Source organism: Mesoplodon bidens (assembly GCF_964165515.1).
Source record: "Mesoplodon bidens genome assembly, chromosome: 13".
Taxonomy (NCBI): domain Eukaryota; kingdom Metazoa; phylum Chordata; class Mammalia; order Artiodactyla; family Ziphiidae; genus Mesoplodon; species Mesoplodon bidens.
In genome coordinates, this window is record NC_138169.1 from 23,467,052 (window position 1) to 23,491,831 (window position 24,780).

The 24,780-nt window shown below is 53.2% G+C and overlaps 1 protein-coding gene across 6 annotated transcripts in view; it reads right to left on the reverse strand.

Annotated features, from left to right (window-relative positions):
• Nucleotides 1-8,950: 8,950 nt before the first annotated feature.
• Nucleotides 8,951-24,780, reverse strand: part of ASCC2 (activating signal cointegrator 1 complex subunit 2) — a 40,196-nt gene continuing 24,366 nt past the window's right edge. For all 6 annotated transcript variants that reach the window (XM_081251645.1, XM_081251644.1, XM_081251642.1 and 3 more), the window contains 8 exons: nucleotides 23,448-23,628; nucleotides 21,951-22,165; nucleotides 20,826-20,945; nucleotides 13,010-13,103; nucleotides 12,794-12,924; nucleotides 12,133-12,229; nucleotides 10,831-10,910; nucleotides 8,951-9,510 (listed from right to left, as the gene is read on the reverse strand). In XM_081251645.1, the coding sequence (XP_081107771.1) occupies nucleotides 9,339-9,510; nucleotides 10,831-10,910; nucleotides 12,133-12,229; nucleotides 12,794-12,924; nucleotides 13,010-13,103; nucleotides 20,826-20,945; nucleotides 21,951-22,165; nucleotides 23,448-23,628 (1,090 nt within the window). In that variant the 3' untranslated portion in view covers nucleotides 8,951-9,338. The remainder of the gene's footprint in view (nucleotides 9,511-10,830; nucleotides 10,911-12,132; nucleotides 12,230-12,793; nucleotides 12,925-13,009; nucleotides 13,104-20,825; nucleotides 20,946-21,950; nucleotides 22,166-23,447; nucleotides 23,629-24,780) is intronic.

A 24,780-nucleotide genomic window follows, 5' to 3' on the forward strand; every position in this document is an offset into this window, starting at 1 on the left:
TATTTCTGGAGATGTCACCTTGGAGGGGTGTCAAGGGGAGTAAAGATTACTTACAGTAAATCCTCACCCAGCTGTCTGCTTAATTAACCCAGCTAGGGGCCACCCTGTAAACTTCTGGCACTCCAGGGCAGCCTGCCAAGGCTCAAAACTTTTCAGCTCTGGATGGAGTCCAATTTGTCCCGGCAGCTCAAAGAAAGAAGGAAGGCCCAGCCCTCAGAGCATTCTAGGCTAGTCCACGGTAAACACAAGAATGCCACCTATCACAGGCTGGGTTCCCTGGGAAGCAGACTCTGGGCTGGAAGTTAGGGTGCAGGAGGTTTATTAAGGAATGCCCTTGGGGTTAATATCCTTCAGCTTGACAAAGGAAGGATAGGAAATAGGGCCACCAGAGGGAGAAGCCAGATGTAAATGCTGTCTTAATGGAGGCCTCCGGGCCGTGTATACCTGCATCCACTCCTTGGGGCTCTGCAAGATCCAATTTGCAAAATAAAGATAACTAGACATGCATTTGCCTGTTAAAGGATGCAGATGAGAACTGGAAAAATGTTCACAATGTCTTATTAACTGAAAAAATGGTGAGAACAGCATGTGTCGAATGATCTCATTTTTGTAGAAAACCAATGTTTATATTCCTTTTTCTAAAATAATGCTAGAAAGATGAGAACTAAAATCCTAACAGCGATTATTTCTGCTGGTTTTTCTTTCTTTGCTTATTTGTGTGACCCACACCAAGCACGTTACTGCTTTTGTAAGAAGGTAGAGGGGGGCCAATGTAAGTTACTAAAAAGAAATAGGTTCCATCCCCATGATGCAGCCAGCCCTTCCAACAACAAGGAACACGGACTGTCCTACAGATGAGCTTGAAGTCTTCTGAGGAAGGGACAGAAATCAATGAATTTAAAATGTCTGAGCATGTAGAGAATGGACTTGAGGACATGGGGAGGGGGAAGGGTAAGCTGGGACGAAGTGAGAGAGTGGCATGGACATATATACACTACCAAATGTAAAATAGCTAGTGGGAAGCAGCTGTATTGCACGGGGAGGGGAGATCAGCTCGGTGCTTTGTGACCACCTAGAGGTGTGGGATAGGGAGGGTGGGAGGGAGACGCAAGAGTGAGGGGATGTGGGGATACATGTATACATATAGCTGATTCACTTTGTTATACAGTAGAAACTAACACAACATTGTAAAGTGATTATACTCCAATAAAGATGTTAAAAAACAAACAAACAAACAAATAAAATAAATGTCTGAGCAATGTGCAAAGTTGGAGGGAATACAAATTCCCCAGGCAAGATGGAGGTAATGGCAGCTTCTTGAGTGTTAGGAAAGGATGAACACTGTACCAGGGGCGGGCATTGGCCCACTCAGAAGATCACACACACACACACACACACGCAAAGCTGCCTTTTCCAGGCATTCACCCAGGACCAGGCCTGGGCCCCATGCCATTAACATGCCCTGTATCACTGGATCCTCAATCCGAGGTGGGCACTGCCCTCCACCCCATTTTACAGGTGGAAAATGAGGCTCAGAGAGGTTAAGTGTCTTGCCTAGGGTAACACAGCTAGTGAGAGTGGAGCAGAGGTTCAAAAACAGGGCAGTTGGCTCCGGAGCTTATATCCACCACACCGTGTAAAAATCATTTTTCCCTTTTCACTGAGGCCTTGGCCTGATATGCTTGGATTTATGCACAGACTGAAAGCCAAGGGCAGGCTCCAGCCGGCATCAAGGACAGGGCAATGATGGAATGCAGAGAGCGTTGGCTGGGAGCTCTTCCATCGACAGTCTGTGAGTACAAGGGTGCTGACTCCCTTCCTGCTGCTCCTGGCTTATCCTGCCTTCAGGACTCCTACATGGAAACTTCCTCGACTGCTCTGGACCCTTCCTCTCCACTGAACCCTCAGAAGGCTGCCAGGTCAACTCCCCTGCTCAAACGCCTTTAATAGCTCCCCACTACCTATAAGATCAAGTTCAAATTTCTCAGCCTGACATTTAAGATCTAGGCTACCTCAAACCTCACTTAATACACCTTCCAAATAGGGCCCTTTGCTGTCTCATCTTGTGCTTAAACATGGATTATGGGGATTCCCTGGCGGTCTAGTCCTAACCAGGACTTTGTGCTTTCACTGCCGAGGGCGCGGGTTCAATCCCTGGTTGGGGAACCAAGATCCCGTGAGCTGCGTGGTATGACCACCACCACCACCAACAAAAACACATGGATTATGGAAGCAGAACATGCCCGAGTTTGAACTCCGGCTCTGCGCCTCTACAGCCAGGAGACTTTGGGCGGGTTGCTTCTCCTCTGTGAGCCTCAGTTTCCTCATGTGGAAAATGGGATAACGATGATGAGACCTCACAAGGTGCTTGGGAAGACATGCGGGATAAGGCTTGTGCTGTGCTTAGCACAGGCCTGTCAGGGGTAGTTTTGTTACATTGCTTCAGCCAGCAAGTTAATGGTGGGGGGGTGCTCCCTGCACAGTCTCTAGGGACCTGTGCCTAATTAGCATATTCAGTCCACAAAATGATGGCTGAGAGCTTTGGGGATGACTGTACCGCTGAGTCATCCAAGTGACCCCTCCCCGACACTGCCGTTGTCCCAGCTGCTTTAAAACCATGTTCCCTACCTCCTTTCCATCCCTCTGAGGACGGATCGCTTTCTTGTGTTCCCCTCGGTGTCCCTTGACAATCTTGTTTTCGGTGTCTCTAACTGTTGTAAACCCAGCAGCCTCGTGTCTTCCTCAGGCAGACCTTATCTTTTCCCCACACCTTTCACTGTGTAACAGGGTCCTCTGCTTCCATCCATCTTCCTTCCTTCCTGATGTCAAAGCAGACTTCTGTCTCCCTCCTGTATAGGCTTCCAACAGAGAAGCCACTTCCTGCCCTGGGGCTGAAATTCCACGAGATGCTTTGTCTCCTTGGTTCACTAAGCTTTCCTTATGAAACCCCTCCTTCAAACTGCGCCCTCCAATGATTATCCTTTCCTTCCACTGGCAGACAGGGGAGACTGTGGCAGAGTGGGGATTTGGAAAATAGGTCCTGCCCGGCTTTCTACTCTCCTCTCCTTTCCCCTGCCCCTCTGTCAATGGAATGACTCTATTAGAGAGGTGGTATCATCAGAAGTATGGTGTTTAGAACGGAGGAGGTGATAGGTCCTCTTTTTCATGCTAAGCCAACCGCTTGTAGAGTATTGTGGCTTCCTGTTCAAGTGCCAAGCTATAGAGAGGTAGGAAAACCAAGAAGCTGAAAATAGGGACTTTGGAGGCTGGCAAACCTGGGTTTGAATCCTGACTTAGCCACGATCAAGCGACTAACCTGCTAAATGGGGCTTATAATCACACCTATCACTGGCTTTGTTTCAAGGATTCAGTGAGGTAGTTTACAGTCCCCTGGGCACCTCCTCTGGGCTCCCAGGGCACCCAGCACACACTTACCAGGCTGACTTGTGCCTGTCCTCTTCTCTCTCTGGCTCCTGTGTGTCTAGGTCATCCTGAGCCCAGAGGCCTCTGGGAAGACTGCCCTGGAGGAGTCAGGGCAGCTGTGCTGAGGGGGTGAGACGTGGGGTGCCCAGAAAGCTGGCTGGAGCATTGGTGGGAGGCACCCGCCACCCCTCACCTGGGTCCCTGTGAGCAGGGCCCTGCGAGTTCACTGGCCACCTCACAGCAGTCCACGACTGTACACGCCTTATCCCAGCCATCCTGCCAGCATCTCCAATTTACAGACAAGACAACTGTCTGTGGCTCGGAGAGGTGAGGCCACCTTGCTCAGAGTCACACAGACAGACAGGGGCTGAGGCCAGCTGGCTTCTGACCCCAGAGCCTGGCCCCTGCTCTGAATGGCAAAAGCGAAATAGGCCACTGGCCATTCAGAAGCCCCAGATCCCCAAGGAAAAGTTCTGGCCTGCCCATTGCATGTTACTCTGAGTTATGACTCTCGGGGAGGAACCAATGCCTTTTTGTGCGCACCCCTCCCGAGCGGGGGAGTCTGGTTTTCCAGGTGTAACAAGCCACATGCATCCCCTTTAGCAGGTCTCCCAGCTGGTCCTCACCTGTTGCTCCTCTCCTGTGACAGGCTGACTGGACCTGGGGGCGGGGCTCTGCCCATCATCATGTGGACCTGGTGAGCCTGTCACAGGAACAGACGGCAGCCTCACCTGCCACTAATCAAACTCCCATCCAAAGGGGTCTCAGCTCGACTGTTCCCGAGGCTCCCTAGAGGCAGGGGCCTGTGGGGAAGGCTGTTTCATGACAGAACTTGCCCACGGAGGTAAAAGCCATCCCCAATTCTGTCCTCCTGGTGGGAGCTATCAGCAAAAATACAGATAGAGGCAGCTCTAAAACTGTTCATGGCCCTGGGACCCCAGAATCCCACATTTAGAAATGTGCCCCCCCTGGAAATAACAGGTGATTTGTGCAAAGAGGTTTGTGGCAGGGTGATTAAAAGAGAGCAGAGTAATGCAGGGCTGGACAAGTGCAGAGTGCAGAGGGCTGCCCACCAGTTTTCTTCTTTCCCGACTGAACAAGTTCACTGCTCTCAGAGTGTCCCCCAGTTGTGACATCATCTGACCCTCACAGTTACTGGTCCCCACGAGGCAAGAGGGCTTAGAGAATGATCATCCCTGTTTCGCACAAGAAGAAATCAAGGCCCAGAGAGTCCGAGTGACTGACATAAGGTCACACAGCTTATTGAAGTCTAGAACCTGGGCCCCAGCCTCCTGACCCTCCATCCAGTGCTTTTTTTCACCACCCCTGGCCACCTTTATGAGCAAATTAAAAATAAAAAGGATGGACACGTGAGGCCTGGGAATGTGCATGGGAAAGAACGCTAAGTAGATCAGACCATGAGATGGGAGACAGGGTGGGTGCCTGCGTGTAATCTCTGTAAATAAAATCCTAAGTGTACAGGAATGATTGGTGCTCATCCTGCTGGAGGCTCTTTTTCTGCCAGGATCTTCTATGAAAACCACTTTAAGGAGGAGAAAACCATAATTACCCCCTCGGGATGGCAGAGCATTTAAGGGACATGTCAGATTGCTGAGGGTAGGCTCATGCAGCCAGACAAAGCATATTCAATGTCATAATTTCATATGTGGAGAACTAGAATTAAGGACCCGTTGTTTTTGTAATTCAGACCAAAGCAAGTGAAGCTCCACACCACCTCCAGGGCTGGGAGAGACCCCCAGGAGCCCAGTGAATTCTTAAGCAGGGCAAACTTCCCCATCCCCAGGGGAGGAGGTGGAATCCGAAATCCCAGGGCCTGAGATTGGGGCAGGTTAGGGGTTTTAAATAGGTTGAAAAACTCTGGACTAAACGCCCTTTAAGGCTCTCCAGTTCTGCCAGTCTGTGTAAAATTCTCTTGGTGATTATCGATTGTTGGAAGAGAATTTCTAGTATGATGTGAAGTTGGAATTTAATGCTCATTTTACAATCCCTCCACCACTCATCACACACACACATAGGGCTGGAGATGGTAACCTTTAGACTGAATTTTTCATCTCGGTTCAGCCTGCAGAATTGCAATAGCTTCTGACTGAGGTCAAGGCCCCTCCCTGCTGCCCCGGCACAGAGATCTAGGTAAGAGCTGATGCCAGGCTGCCCCTCACTCCACTGGGCTGATCTGAGAGCTCCACGGGGGCTCTGGCTCCACCCTTCCCCTCCCTAGGGACTAGCGTCCCCAAGGTGGGTCCCCTAGGCACCTCCCCCGCTCCTTCTAAAGATCCCATAAACATGCTCTGGATGCCAACACTCCCTCCTCACCTCTGAGCCCCCTCTTCGTTCTCTTTGATGTCAAGTTCCTTCTTAGGTGGGCCCACTCTCCTGCCTCCTCTTCCTCATTTCCCATTCTTCCCACTGGCTATCTCCCCACGACTTCCTGGCAAAGCTGGGCAGTGAGCCCCATTGTCTTAGCCTGCTTGACCTCTAGACTGCAGCCTAACACTGCATTCCCTCTCCTCTGCCCCCCCTTCCACATTCACCCTGGATCCCTTGACTTTCCCACCTCCTGGCCCCCTCCCAGGTCTCAGTGCTCCCCAGCCTCTGCTAGCCCCATCTTAGCCTCCAGCCTTAGAGAGACTGGACACAAAAATGAAGAATCATTCAGTGGGCTTAATGGCAGACTGGACACACAGAGGAAAGGATACATGAATTTGGAAATAGGAAGTTTAAAAATGAAACTCAGAGCATCTGAGATCTGGGGGACAATATCAAACAGTCCAACATACATGAAATCAAAATCCCATCAGCTTGGTCTGCTGAAATGGCATTTCCCATCCTCTTGTTCTGCAGCTGCTACTTGTATTTTTCTTTCTTTGTAAGAACAGTAGTAAAGAGGATGCGGGTGTGGGGGAAATGAATGGTAGGTGGCTTCGGGGTTAAGAGTCGGCTTTAGGAGACAATCCTGGGACCAAATCCTCCCTCAGTCACTTGCTAAATGTGTGACCTTGGACAGGCCACCTACCCTCTCTGTACCTCGGTCTTCTCATCTGTACCTGTGTGAGGATTAAACAAGATAATGCAAGGAATGAGCCAGGCAGAAACTCTGGCCACAGTAAGTGCTTTTTATTCTAATTACAAATAATTGTGGTCTCACCACCATCGTCATCCATGCTCTTATCATCATTTTCAGTTATGCACATTCCCTTCCAGACTTGGAAAAATGCAAAAAAAACTTTTTTCTAACATTTTCACAATCATGGTGCATTACCATGTATTCTGCTTTCACATTTATTCTTAATTTTTTTTTAAATTCTTGAATATTTAGTTTCTCATGTTGCTACCAAGTATTCCTTGACATCATGTTAAAGGGCTACACAACACCCCCCTGCATTTTTGGTGGGTTTAACTTTTATTGTTTGTTTGTTTCTCTCCCTGTATTATTTAACCCAAGCTTCTGGTGTGGCTGGGACAGGCAGGTTCTTGCTAAGTATCTACTCTTCCAAACTGCACCTAGCCATCTCAGAGGGCCACTCAGAAAGGATCTGTATCCATGGGCTCCAGGCATGTTACTTGCCCTCCCTGGGCTGCCGGGGCCCCTTTGAATGGCTCTGCCCACCCACCTCACAGAGGCACAGATGCACTGTTCAAACTGACATGTCCACCGTCACTGCCAATCATGGACTGGAGACAAAGACACTCAAATCTTAAGTCCTCTTGGAGGCACAAGGTCTTAAAAGCTTCCTGGGAAATGCCTGTGATAGTCATGTTCTCTGCCAGGGTACAGAGAAGGCACTTAGAAAATTCCTGCTTAGGAGCAGTCATGGGGGTGGTAGGGCCCAGTGAGTGAGTGGGCAGGGTTCAGAGCCTCCACCCCACTTCACTTATAATGCTGCCCATCTTAAACCCTGGGGCCTCCTCGGTGGATCTAATTGGCACCAAGTGGAAACCATTCATCTGGTCCAATGTACCCACTTCATATGTAGGAAAACCGAGGCCCCAAGAGGTGAAGGGGTACGTCTGCTAGCACTATTCTGGATGACCCCTGAGCTGTTTCCAAAGCAAGCCCGAAAGGATGCCCTCATGATCTGAAATGGAAAATCACCTTGAGGTGATTCTTCAAGGGAGACTAAGTTGGACCTGGCACTACATTCTGGAAAATTTCAAAAATCCCCCGTCTTCTCAAATCCTTTAAACCAGGACGCTAATGTGAAGCCTGAACTCCAGGTGGTCAGGAGGTACAGATGACAAGTGAAGGTGTGAGGGGCTGTATAAACAGTAACAGGTAAGGCAGGTAAAGCCCAGGAGCGCCACCCAACCCACCTTACTTCGCTCCAGGGCCAAGGGCTGGGCTTAAGCAGCTCAGAGAGAGAAAAAAAATGGGCCTGCCACTGAGCTGGGTCCCTGGCAAATGCCTCCAGGAGGAAAGAGTCTTCCTGCTGCCTGTCAGGACAGCTGTCCCTGGGCCTGATCTCAGCTAATTTGACAGCGTGATGGGAGGACACCACCCCCATATCTACTCTGCATCTCAAACACACCGAGAGAACTGGTGCGACAGAGGAATTGCTATTGATTTCCACTTGTGCAGTCTGACCTAACAAAACCAATTCATCAAGTGCCTGTCTGCCTCGCTGCTTCAGACGCTCATCCTAACCACGTGCAAATAAAGTGCACTACCATCTAGGGTGATCTGTCAAGGTCCAGCTGGGCAGGGGCCCTGGCTTCCACTGATGGACTCCGGGCCAGGCTGGCGGGGGGGTCAGTCCAGCAAATGCCCTGCTGCTGATCCGCCACCGATCAGCCACATTCTGGGCGGCCCAAGAATCGGGATGTCTGGCAGCTGCGGCCATGCTAGGAGCTGGTTGGCCATGCCTGGGAGGGGGCTTTGAGGAACAAGGCCCAAGTCCCACTCGCTTCAACAGGACTTGGTAGTGACATCGTCAGTTGTTTCTTCCTGTCTCTGACCCCTTGATTTTGGAGGATTTAATGGAACGTCTGTGCAACCAGGAGGCACTGAGTTCTGGTTTTGGCTCGGCCACTGGCCGACCATCCTTGGGCAGCTATGAGATGGAGACGACACCACCCGTGGGGGCCCAGGTCCCTGAAAAGGCCAGGGGTCAGACTGGGTGTCCAATCCCTGTTCTCCCACCTCCTGGCTGTGGGCGGACAGCCACCTGCAGTTCTCAGTGCCTGGCCTCCTTCATCTGCACTATGGGGCTGAAAATCGTACCTACCTACCTCCTAGGGTGGCGGTCATGGGGACTGAACGGGCTCACAGAAAGGACTGCAGGGCCTCACACGCTCAGCCCCTGCTTCCGCAGGCAGGGACCGGAGGCTCAGAGAAGGGAGTGATGTTCTCTGGGCCACACAGGCAGAGCGAGATCAGGAGGGGTGAAAATGAGAGGCGAGCGTGAAAGGCTGATGAAAAGAGCACCGCCCTGCCGCCCTCCTCTCCTGACGGCGGCTGTCATCGAAGCACTGGGACACGGGGAGCGGGTCACAGGCCCGGCACGGATCATTTCTTGAAAGGGTCAAAACTTTATTCGCAGGGTTTTTTTGTGTTTTTTTTTGTTTTTGAATACACAGGTTTCCTGCCGTCCAGGGAGAAAGGGACGTGGTGTCCAGCTGCACGAGGTTTGGGGGCTGGCCTTGGGGTTCCAACCCCGTCCCTTGCACCTGCGCGCTGGCTGCTCAGTTCCTCTGCTGTGGATAAGGCACTGTGTGTTCTGCAGGATGGTGCTCACGGCTGGCTGGCAGACGACGAGGTGGCCTTCTCAGGGGCTGCGAAGCTGAGGCTGTCGAGGGGTGGACTTGAACTTGGGGCCTGGCAGGGGGCCAACTGGCGAGGAGGCCCCAGGCTATGGTACCTCAGCCTGGCAGGTCCAGCTGGCCCTGGTGCAGCGGCCTCAGGATGGAATCATGCCTTTGCTTCTTTTGCGGTCGGTCATGGCTCTCCGGTTGTGGTTGGCTCGTGTGGCCTTGCTGGATTCCTTCTTCCTGCGTTCCTGTGTTGTCTCTCGGCTCTGCCCGTGGCCCCGGGGGCTGCCAGCCACTGCCATCGAGCTGTCATGCCGGTACCTTGAGGGAGGAACAACCCGCCCCCACAAGAACCCATCAGCCAAAGGAGGAGGCCCTGATGGGAAGAGCCCTTTGCCTTCCTCGGAAGACCCTGGGAGAGGACACAAAGCTTGGGCCAGGATACCCGTCCCAGCTTCCAGGGGGAGGAGAAATGGAACCCGGCAGGGGCAGGGCTGCGGGGGCTCCGGCCAGCACCGTGCCCTCTGTTTACTCTCCTCTGAGCCCTGCCTCCCGATGGGCCTCTGGCTAAGCTCTGAGGGACCAGCTAGTGGGCTGAACGCAGCCCACAGTGCAGAGAGGACGAGGGCCTGGGGATGAGCCCCTCTCTTCTCCACCCAGGGCCACGTGATACAGATGAGGTAGGACTCCAGTTCTACACCCCAGGGCCTTGCTTGGTGGCCTCCCAAGACCAAGTGCACTCAGATATGACCTTGGGCCTCTTGAGACCACATCAGCTGCTGGGTTTACCCAGAGCTCTGTGCTCAGGGGGCTGCAATGGATCAGAGGTCAGAGTCACTCTGCTCTCTGCTCAATGACCTTCTGTGGCTCCCGGCTGCCTTCAGAATGAGATCCAATGTCTTCCCCACTTGGTTAGGCCCCCTGCACCCAGTGGGCAGGGCTGCGGGAGTCCCAGGGCGAGGATGAGGGACTGGGCTTGAAACCCCTGGCTTGGCTTTAAGTGGAAGAGGGACCTGGGGCAGGTCCTTGGCCCCTCTGGACCGCACCCCACCCCCAGGAAGACAACGGGGTGAATTAGAGGAGTCTCTGGTTACCTGTTCCCAGCTCCCCTTCGAAGACCCCCTCCCTGACCACCCTGAGCTTTCTTGCCTTTTTCCCCTCACATGACGAACTCCTTTGCACACTTTCCACCTTTAAGGGCCCAGCTCACATGCCCCATCCCTAACACGCCTCTCTTGGCCATAAAGGATATGTGCTTGTCTGTCTGTCTGGGCTCTCCCACATTTTACACTCTGCCTGACACCAGCGAGCCGTGGACACATCATGCTCCCACACTGGGTGATAAACCCCTTGTAGTATCTATCAAGTAATGGTTACAAGTGTGGACCCCAGAGATAGGCCACCTGGACTCAGTCTCTGCTCCACCACCTACCAGCTGTGTGACCTTTGGCGGGTTACTTAACATGTCTGGGCCTCAGTTTCCTCATCTGTAAAACGAGGGTAATGGTAATAGTAGCTACTTCATAGGTCTGTTGCCAGAACTAAATTAACACATGTAAAGCACTTGGGGTTTGTGTGTGGGCTTCCTGTGTGGTTGGCTGGGCTTCCCCCTCCCACCAACACAGCCTCTTAAATGCTCACCCCTTCCTGGCCAGGAAGGCCATGCGCCTGGCTTCTGCTTTTTCCCGCAACACTGCAGGGTCCTGCACAAAATGGTCAGGCTGTGGAGGGGAGGGGAGAAAAGAATCATAAGCTGCCCCATTTCCCTAAGTTGAGGTGAGGCTGCACCTGGCCCAATCCTGGTGACACCCCCATGCCAGGAGTGGGGCTAAGCCACAGTGCGGCTGGGCAATGCCCCAGAATGGAGCCGGCTTGCTATGGTTCAAGGTTTCCACCAGAAGCCCCTCCTCTGACCCTCCCACCAATTTCCAGAAGAGAGGCAGCTAAAGATGGCTCCATGATAGCAGGAGCACGATGATGACAGGTGGGAGCAATGGGGCAAGGCCAGGATGGCCACCACGAGAGACCACACGGGGCCTGGAAACCCAAGAGAGCGCCCTGGAAGCTGACTCCTCCCCCCGCTGGTGCCACAAGCAATGGGCTGCGGGAGCACCCGCCCTGTGCCAAGGTGGGGAGAGACTGGACTAGCGGGAGAAAGCAGGACCCAAGGACCACAGACAGGCTTTGGGGGCCCGGGCTGTTTCACAAAAACAACAACAAAACAAGGGGAATTAGTAACTTTTGAAAACTTCAGGATTTGACATAAAAATCCAGGCTGATCCCTTGCCTGGAAGAAGGGAAAGCCCTGGAGGGTCCAGGCCTCCACAGTGCTGAGGAGCCCCTGGGCAGGGCATGTGTGTCCCCCCACCTCAGTTTCCATCAGGCCCCGCTACTCATTTACGTTGGTGGCCTGGCCCCGGACACATCTGAATTTGTCACCCTGGTGGGAGGACATGGTGGGGGATCCAGGGGTCCCAGGCTGCTGCCCCATTCAACCTGAGCAGCGCTGCTCTTATCTATTTTATATGAGGCTCTAGTTAAGATTTCACTTGAAGAAAAAGTTTAGTGGCTAAAAAACAGAATTTTCAAACCCATCATCCCAGATGACCTCCAAAGGGCCCTTGGGCTCTAACGCCTCTCTGATTTCAAGAATTGCCAACCTGGGCACGGAGGCCAACAGCTGTCCCTCTCCTGGGCCTAATGAACCCAGCAGCTCGAAGGCCCAGCCTCTGATCCATCCCCTGGGCCCTCACTGGGCAGCAGAGGTGGGTTCTAAGCCAGCAGCTCTCCAAGCAGACATCCCGGGCTCAGAGGGACCTCCACCCTCCCGGGCAGTAATGCTGGAGCCGCCTCAAGGCCAGGTTCAGGGAAGCGGGGCGCAGATCCTGATTCACCTCTCAGGAGTGTACCCTCCCCTTAACCTGCCACCTGCCAAGGAGGTACCTTGGGGGCCTCGTCCTCAGCTTCCTCCTCCTCCTCTTCCTCCTCCTGCCCTTCTCTGGGCACTTTGGTTCTCAGCACCTGAGGGATGGTGAAGGGCCTGAGGGTTTAGAGAGAAAGTGAGATCAAAGACTAGAAACCTGGAGAGTAAGCCTCAGGGAGGAGGGAACCCCACTGGGTGAGAGGGGCTGCCAGGATGGGGAAGGGCTCAGGAGGCTGGGAAAAACCAAAGTGCTTTTGAAGCCAGCTTTGCTCCAGCCCCTGGATTCTGTGTGGGTACCAGGGTCTGACGCGGGGGCTTTGGGGAGACTGAGCTGGGGCTGTGGGGGTCTCCAGTTCTCTCTAGTCAGGGCAGCTCTGCTTTTACTGGGGAATTGGGGAATCTCCATAAGATCCCACTGGGAAAAGTTTTCTGCAATTAGGAAGAAAAATGTAAAACTCCTGCATGAGACCCAATAAATGCTGCCTCACTCAGGGTAGGTTGGACCAACCGGCCAAGGGGGTGGCTGGGGTGGAGGGAGCACTGGACTAGGAGTCAGGAGGCCTGGGTTCGGGCCCTGGTTCTGCCACTGACTTGCTCACGTGACCTGGGCCCTGGCTCCCCCATCTGTATAAACAAGAGGCTGCGGGAGGCCGCTCTGCCCCTGGAATTTGACAGCCTCACCTGCGGCTGATGAGCTCATCATCTGAGTCTGCATCGTTGGCGCCCACCTGGTTGCCATCATATGTGTCATCATACTCATCCTCGTAGTCGTCACCGTGGTAAGGCGAGTCCTCCCCTGGCTGTACTGGCACCTGAGACGGCAGAAGTGTGGGTCCAAGGGGCCCGGGGCTGGCCGGTCTCCCCCCGCAGCACAGCCGGTGGCCTGGGGACGCCTACCTCCTCCACCACCACGCTGTACTGCTCGTAGCGCCACCGCTGCGCCACCACCTCACGCTTGTCATTCAGCAGGCTCCGCGCGCTCTCCTCCTTCCTGGCACCGAGAGGAAACAGCAAGGAGGCACAAAAGAAAACCATTAGGCTTTGAAGGCATGGGAAGGGACTGCGGCTTCCATGGCTTACTTCTCCCCGCCTCAGGCCGCCACAAACCGAGATCAAGCACTGGTGGGGGCGTGGGGCTCACCGCTGCTGATGCCCATGTGACTGGGTCCAGCCACTCTAGAGGGCACCCCAGGAGCAGCTGTTAAAGTGGAAAACATGCCCCCCGCTTCAGCTGGGAGACTCCCTTTCAAGGCGTCCACCCTGCAGCAACGCTGGCCATGTGCGCACAGAGGTCTGATTGGGGATTTTCTTTTCAGCATCGTTTTTAACAGTGAAAAACGGAGAGCAACTCATGTCCATCACGGGTGAAATGGCCAAAGGACCTGTGCTCCCTCTGTGCCACAGAATGCTGGGCAGCAGCTCTCAAGAATGACGGTGATCTATTTGTGCTGATGGAGAAAGAAATCTAAGACATTCTCCAGGAAAAAAGCAAGCAGAGAAAAACTCACAGTATGATCCCATCTGTATAAAAAGCAGAAAGCAAACCAGAACAACTGTCTCCTCCTGTGGGCACATACCTGTCTATGCACGTAAATGCACAGAGAGGGCTAGTAAGCCCCCTGCCAAATGGCTGGTTACTCCAAGGAGGGGCCTGGAGTTATCCAAATCTTCTAAAACAAACACAAACTGAAGAAAGAGCAAGGCCACATGTCGCTTTCTTAGTGAGCTCAGGGGAGCCCTAGGCGGCCTCAGGGTGTGAAGGGCAAGGAGGGGTCCTGGTCTCTCACTTTCACCCCCGATTTAGCACAGGGCCTCGTCCGTCCTGCAGTTCAATCTTCCATGTCAGACTGCATGGTAGGAAAAAGTCTGAAAGTTTAACTCCTGTAATATCACAGGGGAGGAAAGTTGGGTGCAGGGGAGGGAAGGGGAGAGACGTGTTTGGGAACACAGTGAGCTGTAGCACAGCCATAGCGGGGACTCAGGCCTCTTGACTCCAGGTTTTGCAAATCTGTAGAAAAACCTGGTTTGTCAGACACATAGGCCTGTGGAATGTAGTTTCTAGCCCTGCAGGGGAAATCAATATGAGATGCCAGGAAAGAAAATCCAGCTTAGCTGTGAAATCGGGCCTCTGGAATGTATCAAGGGTAAGGGGAAAAAAAAGAAGAGACACAAAGTCTATAGCATTCATAAAAATCTTCTATTATCTGGCTTTTGGTGCAGGGAGGGGCAGGCGCCTGAGTCTGGTGGGCTGTGTCTAGCCTGGGAGCCTGGTGCAGGTCAGGACTGCAGCCCCCAGCATGGCGGGTTAGGATTTGCTTCCTTCAACCGTTTTTATAAAGGGCCTACTATATGCTGGGCAGGGTGCTAAAGCTGGGTTAGGGAGAGATTCAGAAAAGAGTAAGATCTGGATTTGCCCTTAAGGAGCTCAGTCTAGTGGCAAAGAGCAGAAGTGTGCTAGATGAAGGCAAGTATGTCCTGGAAACACAAGGAAAGGAGAAATGAACTGTGGTGCAGGGGGCCTAGTGGGGGAGCTGGAGAAGGGGTAATGGAGGCTCTATGGTGCAGAGACGTTTGTCTGGACCAGGGAAAAATCTTGGTCCACGGGAATCTTTCAGCTCATGCCAGGAGAGGGGGCATCTGACTGTGGCCTCGGCCCTTACCTGGCTCTCTTTGCCACGTTGAGGGCTGGAGAGAAAAGAGGCAGAGAGGAAATGAAAGGGGCCAAGCATGTCCACGTGGTTGGTGCCACTGGCAGAAGTACACCCATTCAATCAACACACGTTTCCTGAGGGCCTGCTAGGCGCCAGGCCCTGCGCTGGGCCAGGGGACCAAGGATGGATTAGAGCTGTCACTGTTCTCTCTGCCACATCTCACAGCTCCTGGTCTACCTGGCCCCCAGTCCCGGCAGTAGGGAGGTTCTTTCACACGATGCGCCCTCTGGTTATGTTGCTCCTAGCAGCACCACAGAGAAGCCTGGCAAATTGCACCTGCCCCAGCTGGGTCCTAGGAGAGGACACGGGTAAGGACAGAGGAGCCTGGTGCCCTGGGTACCCCATCCAAGAAGTGTGGCTTTGGCCCCATGACCTCATTTGGAGCCAGAGAAGGAAATGAAAATCAGGGGCAAAACCAGCCAGGGGGCTTCTCTGGTGGGGCAGTGGTTGAGAGTCCGTCTGCCGATGCAGGGGACACGGGTTCGTGCCCCGGTCCGGGAAGATCCCACATGCTGCAGAGCGGCTAGGCCCATGAGCCATGGCCGCTGAGCCTGTGTGTCCGGAGCCTGTGCTCCGCAATGGGAGAGGCCACAACAGTGAGAGGCCTGTGTACCGCAAAAAAAAAAAAAAAAAAAACAGCCAGGAAAAGATCCATCTGACCCCGAATAGCCAAAGCAAACTTGAGAAAGAAAAACGGAGCTGGAGGAATCAGGCTTCCTGACTTCAGACTATACTACAAAGCTACAGTAATCAAGATAGTATGGTACTGGCACCAAAACAGAAATATACATCAATGGAACAGGACAGAAAGGCCAGAGATAAACCCACGCACATACAGTCACCTTATCTTTGATAAAGGAGGCAAGAATATACAATGGAGGGCTTCCCTGGTGGCGCAGTGGTTAAGAATCTGCCTGCCAATGCAGGGGACACGGGTTCGAGCCCTGGTCTGGGAAGATCCCACATGCTGCGGAGCAACTAAGCCCGTGAGCCACAGCTACTGAGCCTGCGCATCTGGAGCCTGTGCTCCGCAACAGGAGAGGCCGCGACAGTGAGAGGCCTGCGCACCGCGATGAAGAGTGGGCCCCACTCGCCGCAACTGGAGAAAGCCCTCGCACAGAAACGAAGACCCAACACAGCCAAAAATTAAATAAATAAATAAATTTAAAAAAAGAATATACAATGGAGAAAAGACAGCCTCTTCAAAAAGTGGTGCTGGGAAAACTGGACAGCTGCATGTAAAAGAATGAAATTAGAACACTTCCTAACACCATACACAAAAATAAACTCAAAATGGATTAAAGACATAAATGTAAGACCAGACACTATAAAACTCTTAGAGGAAAACACAGGAAGAATACTCTTTGACATAAATCACAGCAAGATCCTTTTTGACCCACCTCCTAGAGAAATGGAAATAAAAACAAAAATAAACAAATGGGACCTAATGAAACTTAAGAGCTTTTGCACAGCAAAGGAAACCATAAACAAGATGAAAAAACCCTCAGAATGGGAGAAAATATTTGCAAACAAAGCAACTGACATAGGATTAATCTCCAAAATATACAAGCAACTCATGCAGCTCAATATCAAAAAAACAAACAACCCAATCCAAAAATGGGCAGAAGACCTAAATAGACATTTCTCCAAAGAAGATACACAGATTGCCAACAAACACATGAAAGGATGCTCAACATCACTAATCATTAGAGAAATGCAAATCAAAACCACAATGAGGTATCACCTCACACCAGTCAGAATGGCCATCATCAAAAAATCTACAAACAATAAATACTGGAGAGGGTGTGGAGAAAAGGGAACCCTCTTGCACTGTTGGTGGGAATGTAAATTGATACAGCCATTATGGAGGACAGTATGGAGGTTCCTCAAAAAACTAAAAATAGGGCTTCCCTGGTGGCGCGGTGGTTGAGAGTCCACCTGCTGATACTAGGGGACACGGGTTCGTGCCCCAGTCTCGGAGGATCCCACATTCCGTGGAGCAGCTGGGCCTGTGAGCCGTGGCCACTGAGCCTGCGCGTCCGGAGCCTGTGCTCCGCGACGGGAGAGGCCGCAGCAGTGAGAGGCCCGCGTACCACAGAAAACAAAAAAAACCTAAAAATAGAACTACCATACAACCCAGCAATCCCACTACTGGGCATATACCCTGAGAAAACCATAATTCAAAAAGAGTCATGGGCTTCCCTGATGGTGCAGTGGTTGACAGTCCGCCTGCCGATGCAGAGGACGTGGGTTCGTGCCCTGGTCCGGGAGGATCCCACATGCCGCGGAGCAGCTGTGCCCGTGAACCATGGCCGCTGAGCCTGTGTGTCCGGAGCCTGTGCTCCACAACGGGGGAGGCCACAGCAGTGAGAGGCCCGCGTACCGCAAAAAAAAAAAAAAAAAAAAAAGAAGAGTCATGTACCACAATGTTCATTGCAGCTCTATTTATAATAGCCAGGACATGGAAGCAACCAAAGTGTCCATTGACAGATGAATGGATAAAGAAGATGTGGCACAAATATACAATGGAATATTACTCAGCCATAAAAAGAAACGAAAGTGAGTTTTCTGTAGTGAGGTGGATGGACCTGGAGTCTGTCACACAGAGTGAAGTAAGTCAGAAAGAGAAAAACAAATACTGTATGCTAACACATGTACATGGAATCTAAAAAAAAAATGGTTCTGATGAACCTAGGGGCAGGACAGGAATAAAGATGCAGACGTAGAGAATGGACTTGAGGACACGGGGAGGGGGAAGGGTAAGCTGGGACGAAGTGAGAGAGTGGCATGGACATATATACACTACCAAATGTAAAATAGATAGCTAGTGGGAAGCAGCTGCATAGCACAGGGAGATCAGCTCGGTGCTCTGTGACCACCTAGAGGGGTGGGATAGGGAGGGTGGGAGGGAGACGCAAGAGTATGGGGATATGGGGATATATGAATACATAGAGCTGATTCACTTTGTTATACAGCAGCAACTAACACAACATTGTAAAGCAATTATATTCCAATAAATATGTTAAAAAAAAAAGGATCCATCTGAGAGCAAGAACATCAGTCAAGCAGCAGTAGCTTCGGAGACTGTATTTGGAGCAAGTTGTTTCCTTGGCCTCCTACAAGCCCAGGGAACACACGGGCTCTCCTGAAACGTGCCACCTTTTCCCTCCTTGTTTCCTCCAGCCTATCCTTCAAGGCCCAACTCAAACTGGCCCTTAGTGGGGTGACACCCACTTTTGAACCTCTAAAGGGTCTGCAGAGGCAATAAACCCCCCCTTTTCCAGGTGAGGAATCAGGGGATCCAGAGAGGCAATGTAACCTTTCCAAGGTCACACACCTTCTACCAGCAGAGCCACGGCCATAACACAGGCCTCCTGACTCAAGTCTACTTGGCTACTTCCTGAGTGGTGTGATCACAGGCTGGCCCCTTATCCTTGCCAAGACTTAGTTCTGCCTCCCAGGGATGATGTGAGCATGAAATCAGACAATGAGCAGAAGTGGACCTGGCACCTGCTGAGCTCAGCAAAGGGAATCCTACTTCTTTCACTACAGGACTTGTCAGAGCCTTTAATGTACTAATGTGCCCTGTGACTCTCCAGGAGGCACACGGGGTGCACAGACATTTTTGGCAATAGAACTAATTTGAGAGAGAACACTTATTATCTTCCAGGGCACCACTGTCCAGTCCAAAGGAGTTAGGGGACCCCACCTTACACACACCGCCTCCTTCCTTAGCTACTATACACCTGTGGCACATGTGCTTGGCGTCTACCCAACAACCCCCCCTTACCGCACCCCCACTCCTATCAGACCCTCATTTTGCTCAGGTCCTCCCCCTTCCCCCTTTTCCGGGAGCCCTGGACCTCGGCCCTGTGACCCAGTTCCTCGGTGAGATGTGAGGGGAATCTGGGGAGTTCTGGGAAAGGTTTCCTGGCCTCTAAGAGAGATGCAAAAAGACCTGGTCCAGACTTCCTCTTGGCTGTGTCAGTTCTGGACGTCACAGCTGAAACAGCTGCAGTTACCCAGTGGCCCTGAGGGAGCAAGATGCACCCTTGATGATGTGGCTGCACCGCAGGTCAGCCAAGCCTAGACTTCCCTACCCTGTGACTGCCTGTGACGCACGGGGACAGCTTTCCTTATCACTTGAGCCACTGAGTGTATCGTATCTGGTTCAATGACACACACACATTTTAACTCAAGGGTGATCTGCCTTGCGCTACTTAATTTCTCACATGCTCCGTGAAGGCAGGGCCAAGGCCCTAAGCCCCACTGCCCTGCCCGCATCAGGACAGGGGTCCCCACTGAGGCCCCTCCGTGCCCCATCCTGGCACCTCTCCACTCTGTCACGGCTCGTTTAATGTCCTAAGTCTTTCCCACAGTCTCTGTGCCCTTTGAGGATGAGGCCTGGGCACCCTGCTCACCTTGTCTCCTGGTGTCTCTAGCACAGGATCTGGAGATAGTGAATCACTTAATAAATATTTGCTGTATGAATAAATAAATAATGAACACATGAACAGAGACTCTGCCCGGGCTACCCGGCACAACAAGTTCAGTAAACATTTGCTACCTGGTCTCTCAGCCAGGCAGCCGGGAGCTCCTTCGAGCAGGGGTACAGCCCCTCTCCCCATGGCAGGGTCATTCTGGCCTGGAACAGTGGCCACTGATACAGGAGAATATCGCCAGCCTGGGATCTGGGGATGTTGCAACGTGCGTGACTAAGCAGTTTGCAAATGCTTCCTGTCCAGCCAGCCAGATGGCTTTATAGTTGCCCTGTGCCGGGTACGCAGGCCAGCAGTCAGCCACGCTTCTAGCGTTGGACAGCCCTGGGAATGGGGAACAGCTTGAGCTTCTGGCACTGAGGCTCCTATCCCAAGAACGGGGCAGGTCCTCTCCCCTCTCTGACCCTCACCACCTCCATCTACGTGTTGGGGGAGAGGACAGGCTGGACTCATCCAGCGGTTCCTAGATTTCTGGATTCCGTGCAGCAGCCCCATGCAGGAGAACGCTGGGGGTCTAGTGCAGGGCTGACGGTGTCTGATCCCGCCATTCTCCATCATGCCATGTGGCTGCTGACTCTCAGCCCCTCCAAGCGGTCTCCATTCCAAAGCCAGGTGATCTTTCCAAAACATAATGTATCGGCTCAGGCGACCCTCACCATGCTCCCACGTCCTCGGGGCCACCACCCCTGCTGTTCACTCTGCTTGGAAAGCTTCTGCCCCCTTTGCACAACTGACCCTTCCTCGTCCTTCCACAGTCAGTCCCACATCATTTTCTCCAAGGAGCCTTTGTGCCTGGACTGAAGCCCCGACTAGAGGCTTGGAAGTCTGTGCACCTCCACCTTGGAGAATCTTTTTCATCTGCAATTTCATGTTGCTTGTTTGCCAAGCTGATCAGTGCAAACTCCACGTGGGCAGGGGCCCTGCCTGTTTCACTCCCCACCACATCCCCAGCACCTAATAAATCCAGGGCCTAGAAGCACCAGGCAAATATTTGTTGAATAAATGATGAATGGACTTTTCAATGCCAAAAAAGTAAGAAGGACATAGACCAAACATTAAGTGGAAAGGCCTTAAAATGGAATACATTCACTTCTGAAAAGCTCACTCAGGACAGGTCCTTCATTTGCTCATTTTGTCACCAGATGGAAAAATTCAGGTCAAGGAGCAGCTGCTGGGAAGCACTGCCCAGCTCTCCCATCCAGGGATTCAGTGGCGGACACCTCCAAAGATGTAAGAAGGGAAGAGGGGCTGGTTTCGGTCCCGCTGGCCTTTTGCTGTCAACAAGGAGGACTCACTAACTCTGTGTGCAGAGTTGGAGCCTAAAGCGGGATCATTAGAGACCCTGAGCTCGGCTGCTGGGAGCACATGGGTGCCAGGTATGGGGGGAGCCCCGAGCTGAAGCTCCACGACCAATTCCATCAAGATGGGGGCCCTGAGTTGCTCGCTTTCTCTCTGCACTTGCAGAGTTGGGGTCCCTGGAACCCCACGGCCCACCACACTCACCTCCTGCCCTTGTGTACCCGGCTCAGGTCCACTGAGTCCCTGCTGAACACGTCAAACTCATCATTCTGGAAGATGTTGTGACGAGATGCCAGCAGGGGAGTCGGGTCTGGCTTCACCTGTCTGGGGGGCAGCACAGAAATCCATTTCAGGGGGCCTTGCTAGTGGATGTCTATCTGCACCCATTCCCCCCATCATGTCTTATCCGTCAGAGACTCCACCCCCCTTCAATAGCCACACCTGGAACACAGCCTAGAAACCTGCCCAATCCTGTCCAATGCTGCCCCTGCCTGGGTAGGCGGCCACCCCTCATACAAAGTGTCCCTTGGTCCTGCATGCCATTCACACAGGTTTTGCTCACGACAGCGCTATGAGATAGTCAAGGGTCACTCAAGCTCTTTTTGCTTCAAGTGCCCTCACCTGTAAAATGGGCACACGGAGGCTGAGGAGCTTGTCCAAAGGCAGAGCTAACTTCATTCATTCATTCAATAAACAACATTTATTCATGGAAGAAACATCCATTCCTGCACTCATTCCTTCTGCCTCCCGGGGCCTTCAGGGAAGCAGTGGGCCCAACTCAGGAAAGGTGGGTATGGGGGAATTCCCTGGCAGTCCAGTGGTTAGGACTCTGCGCTCTCACTGCCGAGGGTCCAGGTTCGATCCCTGGTCGGGAACTAAAATCCCACAAGGCGCGCGGTGCAGCCCCCCAAAAAAAAAGAAGGGTGGTTGTGAAGGAAGTGAGCTTTGGCTGTCCTCCCTCAGGAATCTACTGGGAAGGTGGCAATGACACGGCAGGCCAGCAACATCAGAGCTCTGAAGGCTGTCAACCCCTTGGTCACATCCCTGTGGCTCTAATGGGTCTTCCTACGAGGCGGAGCAGGGCAGTCCGGCGGTGCCCACTCTGCCCTGCAGGGGGCATGTGAGGACCTCCGGGGCCTGAGGTTTCTGTTTCCTCAAAGAGGACATTAGCTTCCATGGTTGGGAAACTGCTGTGGGGAAGAGCAAGCGAGCTGAGTCCCGGGACACGTGGGAAGGAGGCGTGGGAGGCAGAGGAACTAAGAAGGGCCCCTGACACGGGCCCCGGGGCAGGCTGGACGCTGTGAGCCTCCTCCTACCCGTCTCTCCCACCTGTCTAGGCCGCGGTCCAGCTGGCTGAGGGCAGGGGCCAGTCGCCCCTCCAGGATGTTGTTGATCACCTGCTCCGGGTCATAGCTGTAGTGCTCCAGGCAGGCCAGGATGAAGCCCTCGCCAAGGTCTGGCAGCAGGTCCTTCACTTGGGAGATGAGTGAGTCCAGCTCCACGCCACACACGGCAGGGCCTGGAGCAGCTGCTGCCCCCAGGCACTGTGGGAAGAGCCAGAGTGAAGTAGGGGAAGGCTAGGTTGGGCCAGTGACAGGGCAACCGGCCCCCAACAGTGCTGGTCTCGAGTCAGGGGACCTGGTTTGAGTCCCAGCCCTGTCCCTCCTGGCCGAGGGACCTGAGCCAAGTCACTTAAGTGAAAGGGGGCTCTACGATTTACCAGCTGAGCTACTTCTGGCTGTGTGACTTGGGGCAGTGTGCTTGTGCACAAAAAACGCAGAGCGCTGTGCCTGGCATGGACTAGGCTCTCCATAAACGGCCATGGCTTCTAGGAATCAAGTCCTTTTCCTGCTCTGACGGGTTGATGACTGACGTCAGAGCGGAACAGCAACCACCAGACCTGACTACGTGGAGATGCTCTCCTTTGATGATCTCCGCCTCAATGAGGGGTATTCAGTGTATAGACAGCTCGAAGTGGCTTAATTTTTTAGGCTTTTAAGGAAATTTACAAATCAAAAAAACAACAGTAAAACTCCTCCATGTCTGAAGTAAGCCAAACGGGGAAAAGGGGTGGTGGTGCGGGGAGGCACAAGGGGTTGTCATTCTCCAAGGTCCTGGGACAGCAGTCACGACGCCTAGGGTCTAACAGGAAGAGCAGCAGCGTCTGTCAATGGAGCATTGAGGGCCAGCCAGGCTCAGAGCACTCACTCCACACAGCAGCTCTGAGCATCATCCCACAGCCACATGGAGGTGGGGACAGTGGCAGTCCCCACCTTACAGGTGAGAAACCAAGGGTGATGTGAGGGACGTGCCTGAGGCCACACAGCTGGCAGGTGGCAGAACCAGGATACATCCCTGAGCTGCCTGACCCCAGAGACTGTGTGGTCTTAATCCCCACATCATGGTGCCTCCTGACATGCAGGGAGAGTCCTGGGCTCAGTGGCCAATCAGTACGGCCACAGACTTGGCGATGGTGAGTTCTGGAAAAACCTGGAGTGAAAGCACTAGATCAGAGGTTTCCACTCTGTTTAGAGGAGAGGGCCAACAAGGATTTCACATGGAATTTCACTGCTTCGTCTTATGGAGGGGAAACTGAGGCTTTGACAGCTAAGCGACTTGCCTTCCTCACACCCCGCCTAGCATGCCCGCAGCTCAGAACCCTCTAAAGGCAACGCAGAGCTGACCGGCAGCTCAAGACTGTCAACTCCAAAAGAAACCCTTTTCCCTGAGAGCAGGAACAAAGAAGGGAGGTTTCCCGCTGCCCCAACCTCTCGATGGGGCCAGGAGGGGCTGGGGAGCAGGGGAAGCACCGCTCTTGTCACACACCTCCTCTTCCTCAGAGTTCTGGGGAAGCGAAGACGGTCTGCTGACCGCCTCCGCCGCCTCCACGACCCCGTTAGGATTCTCAGCCACCGGTGGGTCTTTGGCATTGGTGGCTTTCCTTCGGTCCACCCCTTCCCATGCACTCTCAACTGCCTGGAGGATGTAGGCGGTCCGAGTCTCGTCCCTGTGAGGACGTGTTAAGGAGTCTCTCGGGAGGGCAGCTCCGAGGCAGCATTGTTTCTCAATTCATCCCCAGCATCTGACTGTACAGCTTCGGCCAGGGGCTGTCTGGGCTGCATCCAGTGGGTATCACGGGCACCTGGGCTACATGAGGAAACGGGCCAGGCAGACCAGAGCCACACTAGCCTGAAAACCCGGTACCTGCCACTCAGCAGAAAGCAGCTCTGGGTAGACAGGGCCAGGGGCTGGCAGCAGAGCATCCTGGAACATGGCATTTGGACAAGCCAGCAGCTCCTCCTCTGCACTGACCCCCAGGAAGAGGGCCTGGTGGGGACACTATCACTGGGCTTCCTGTCGAACCAGTTGCGGGCTTTCTGCAAAGGCTGGGGGCCCACAGGGTGTCCCTGAGACAGGACTGAGCAACCTACCCAGCCACCAAAATGGCCCTTGGGCCTGCTCGTTCCTGCCCCTCCTCCCTCTCCACTACCCTGGGTATTGCCAAGCCAGACGCTGGGGAGTTGCCCTAGACCCCCTCACTCTACTTCTAACCCAACCCCCCACCAGCCAAAGTATGAAACTGACAATGTCACCCTCTGCTTCACACCCTTCCATGGCTCCCCAGCACTTGCAGGGCTGACCCCAAACTTCTCAGTGAGGGCCATCCCTGGGCCATGCAGGTCTGCCCAGCCCCAGCTCATCTGCCATGGCCTAAACCCCCTCCTGCTAGACCCCTTCCCCTCAGCCCTCTGCAATCTGCACACAACATCTGTGGGCTCCTCAGACAGGCCTGCTCTGTCCGCTGTCCCCTGGGAACACTTAATTCAGGGTTTGGCTACCTCCTCTTCCTTGCGCTGTTCTCAACTTGGATTTCACTTCCGTGTGACACCCCCACCCCAAGCTCCACTGGGTTTCCCCTGACTCTGAATTTCTCCCATATGACACTCTAACTGGTTATTTAATTATCTATCTCTCATCCTGCAGTGATGGGCAGGGCTGAGTACATCTTGGTCACACAGGTCCAGATGCTCAGCAAAGACTAGGGTAAGTAGGGCTGTATTTGCCCCAAGGATCAGAGCAGTCATCTCCTCCAGAGACTGGGGCCGGGGCCTCGGCGGGCGTCTAGGGCAGGCTGGCCGTGTGTTCTGGGGCCAAATGT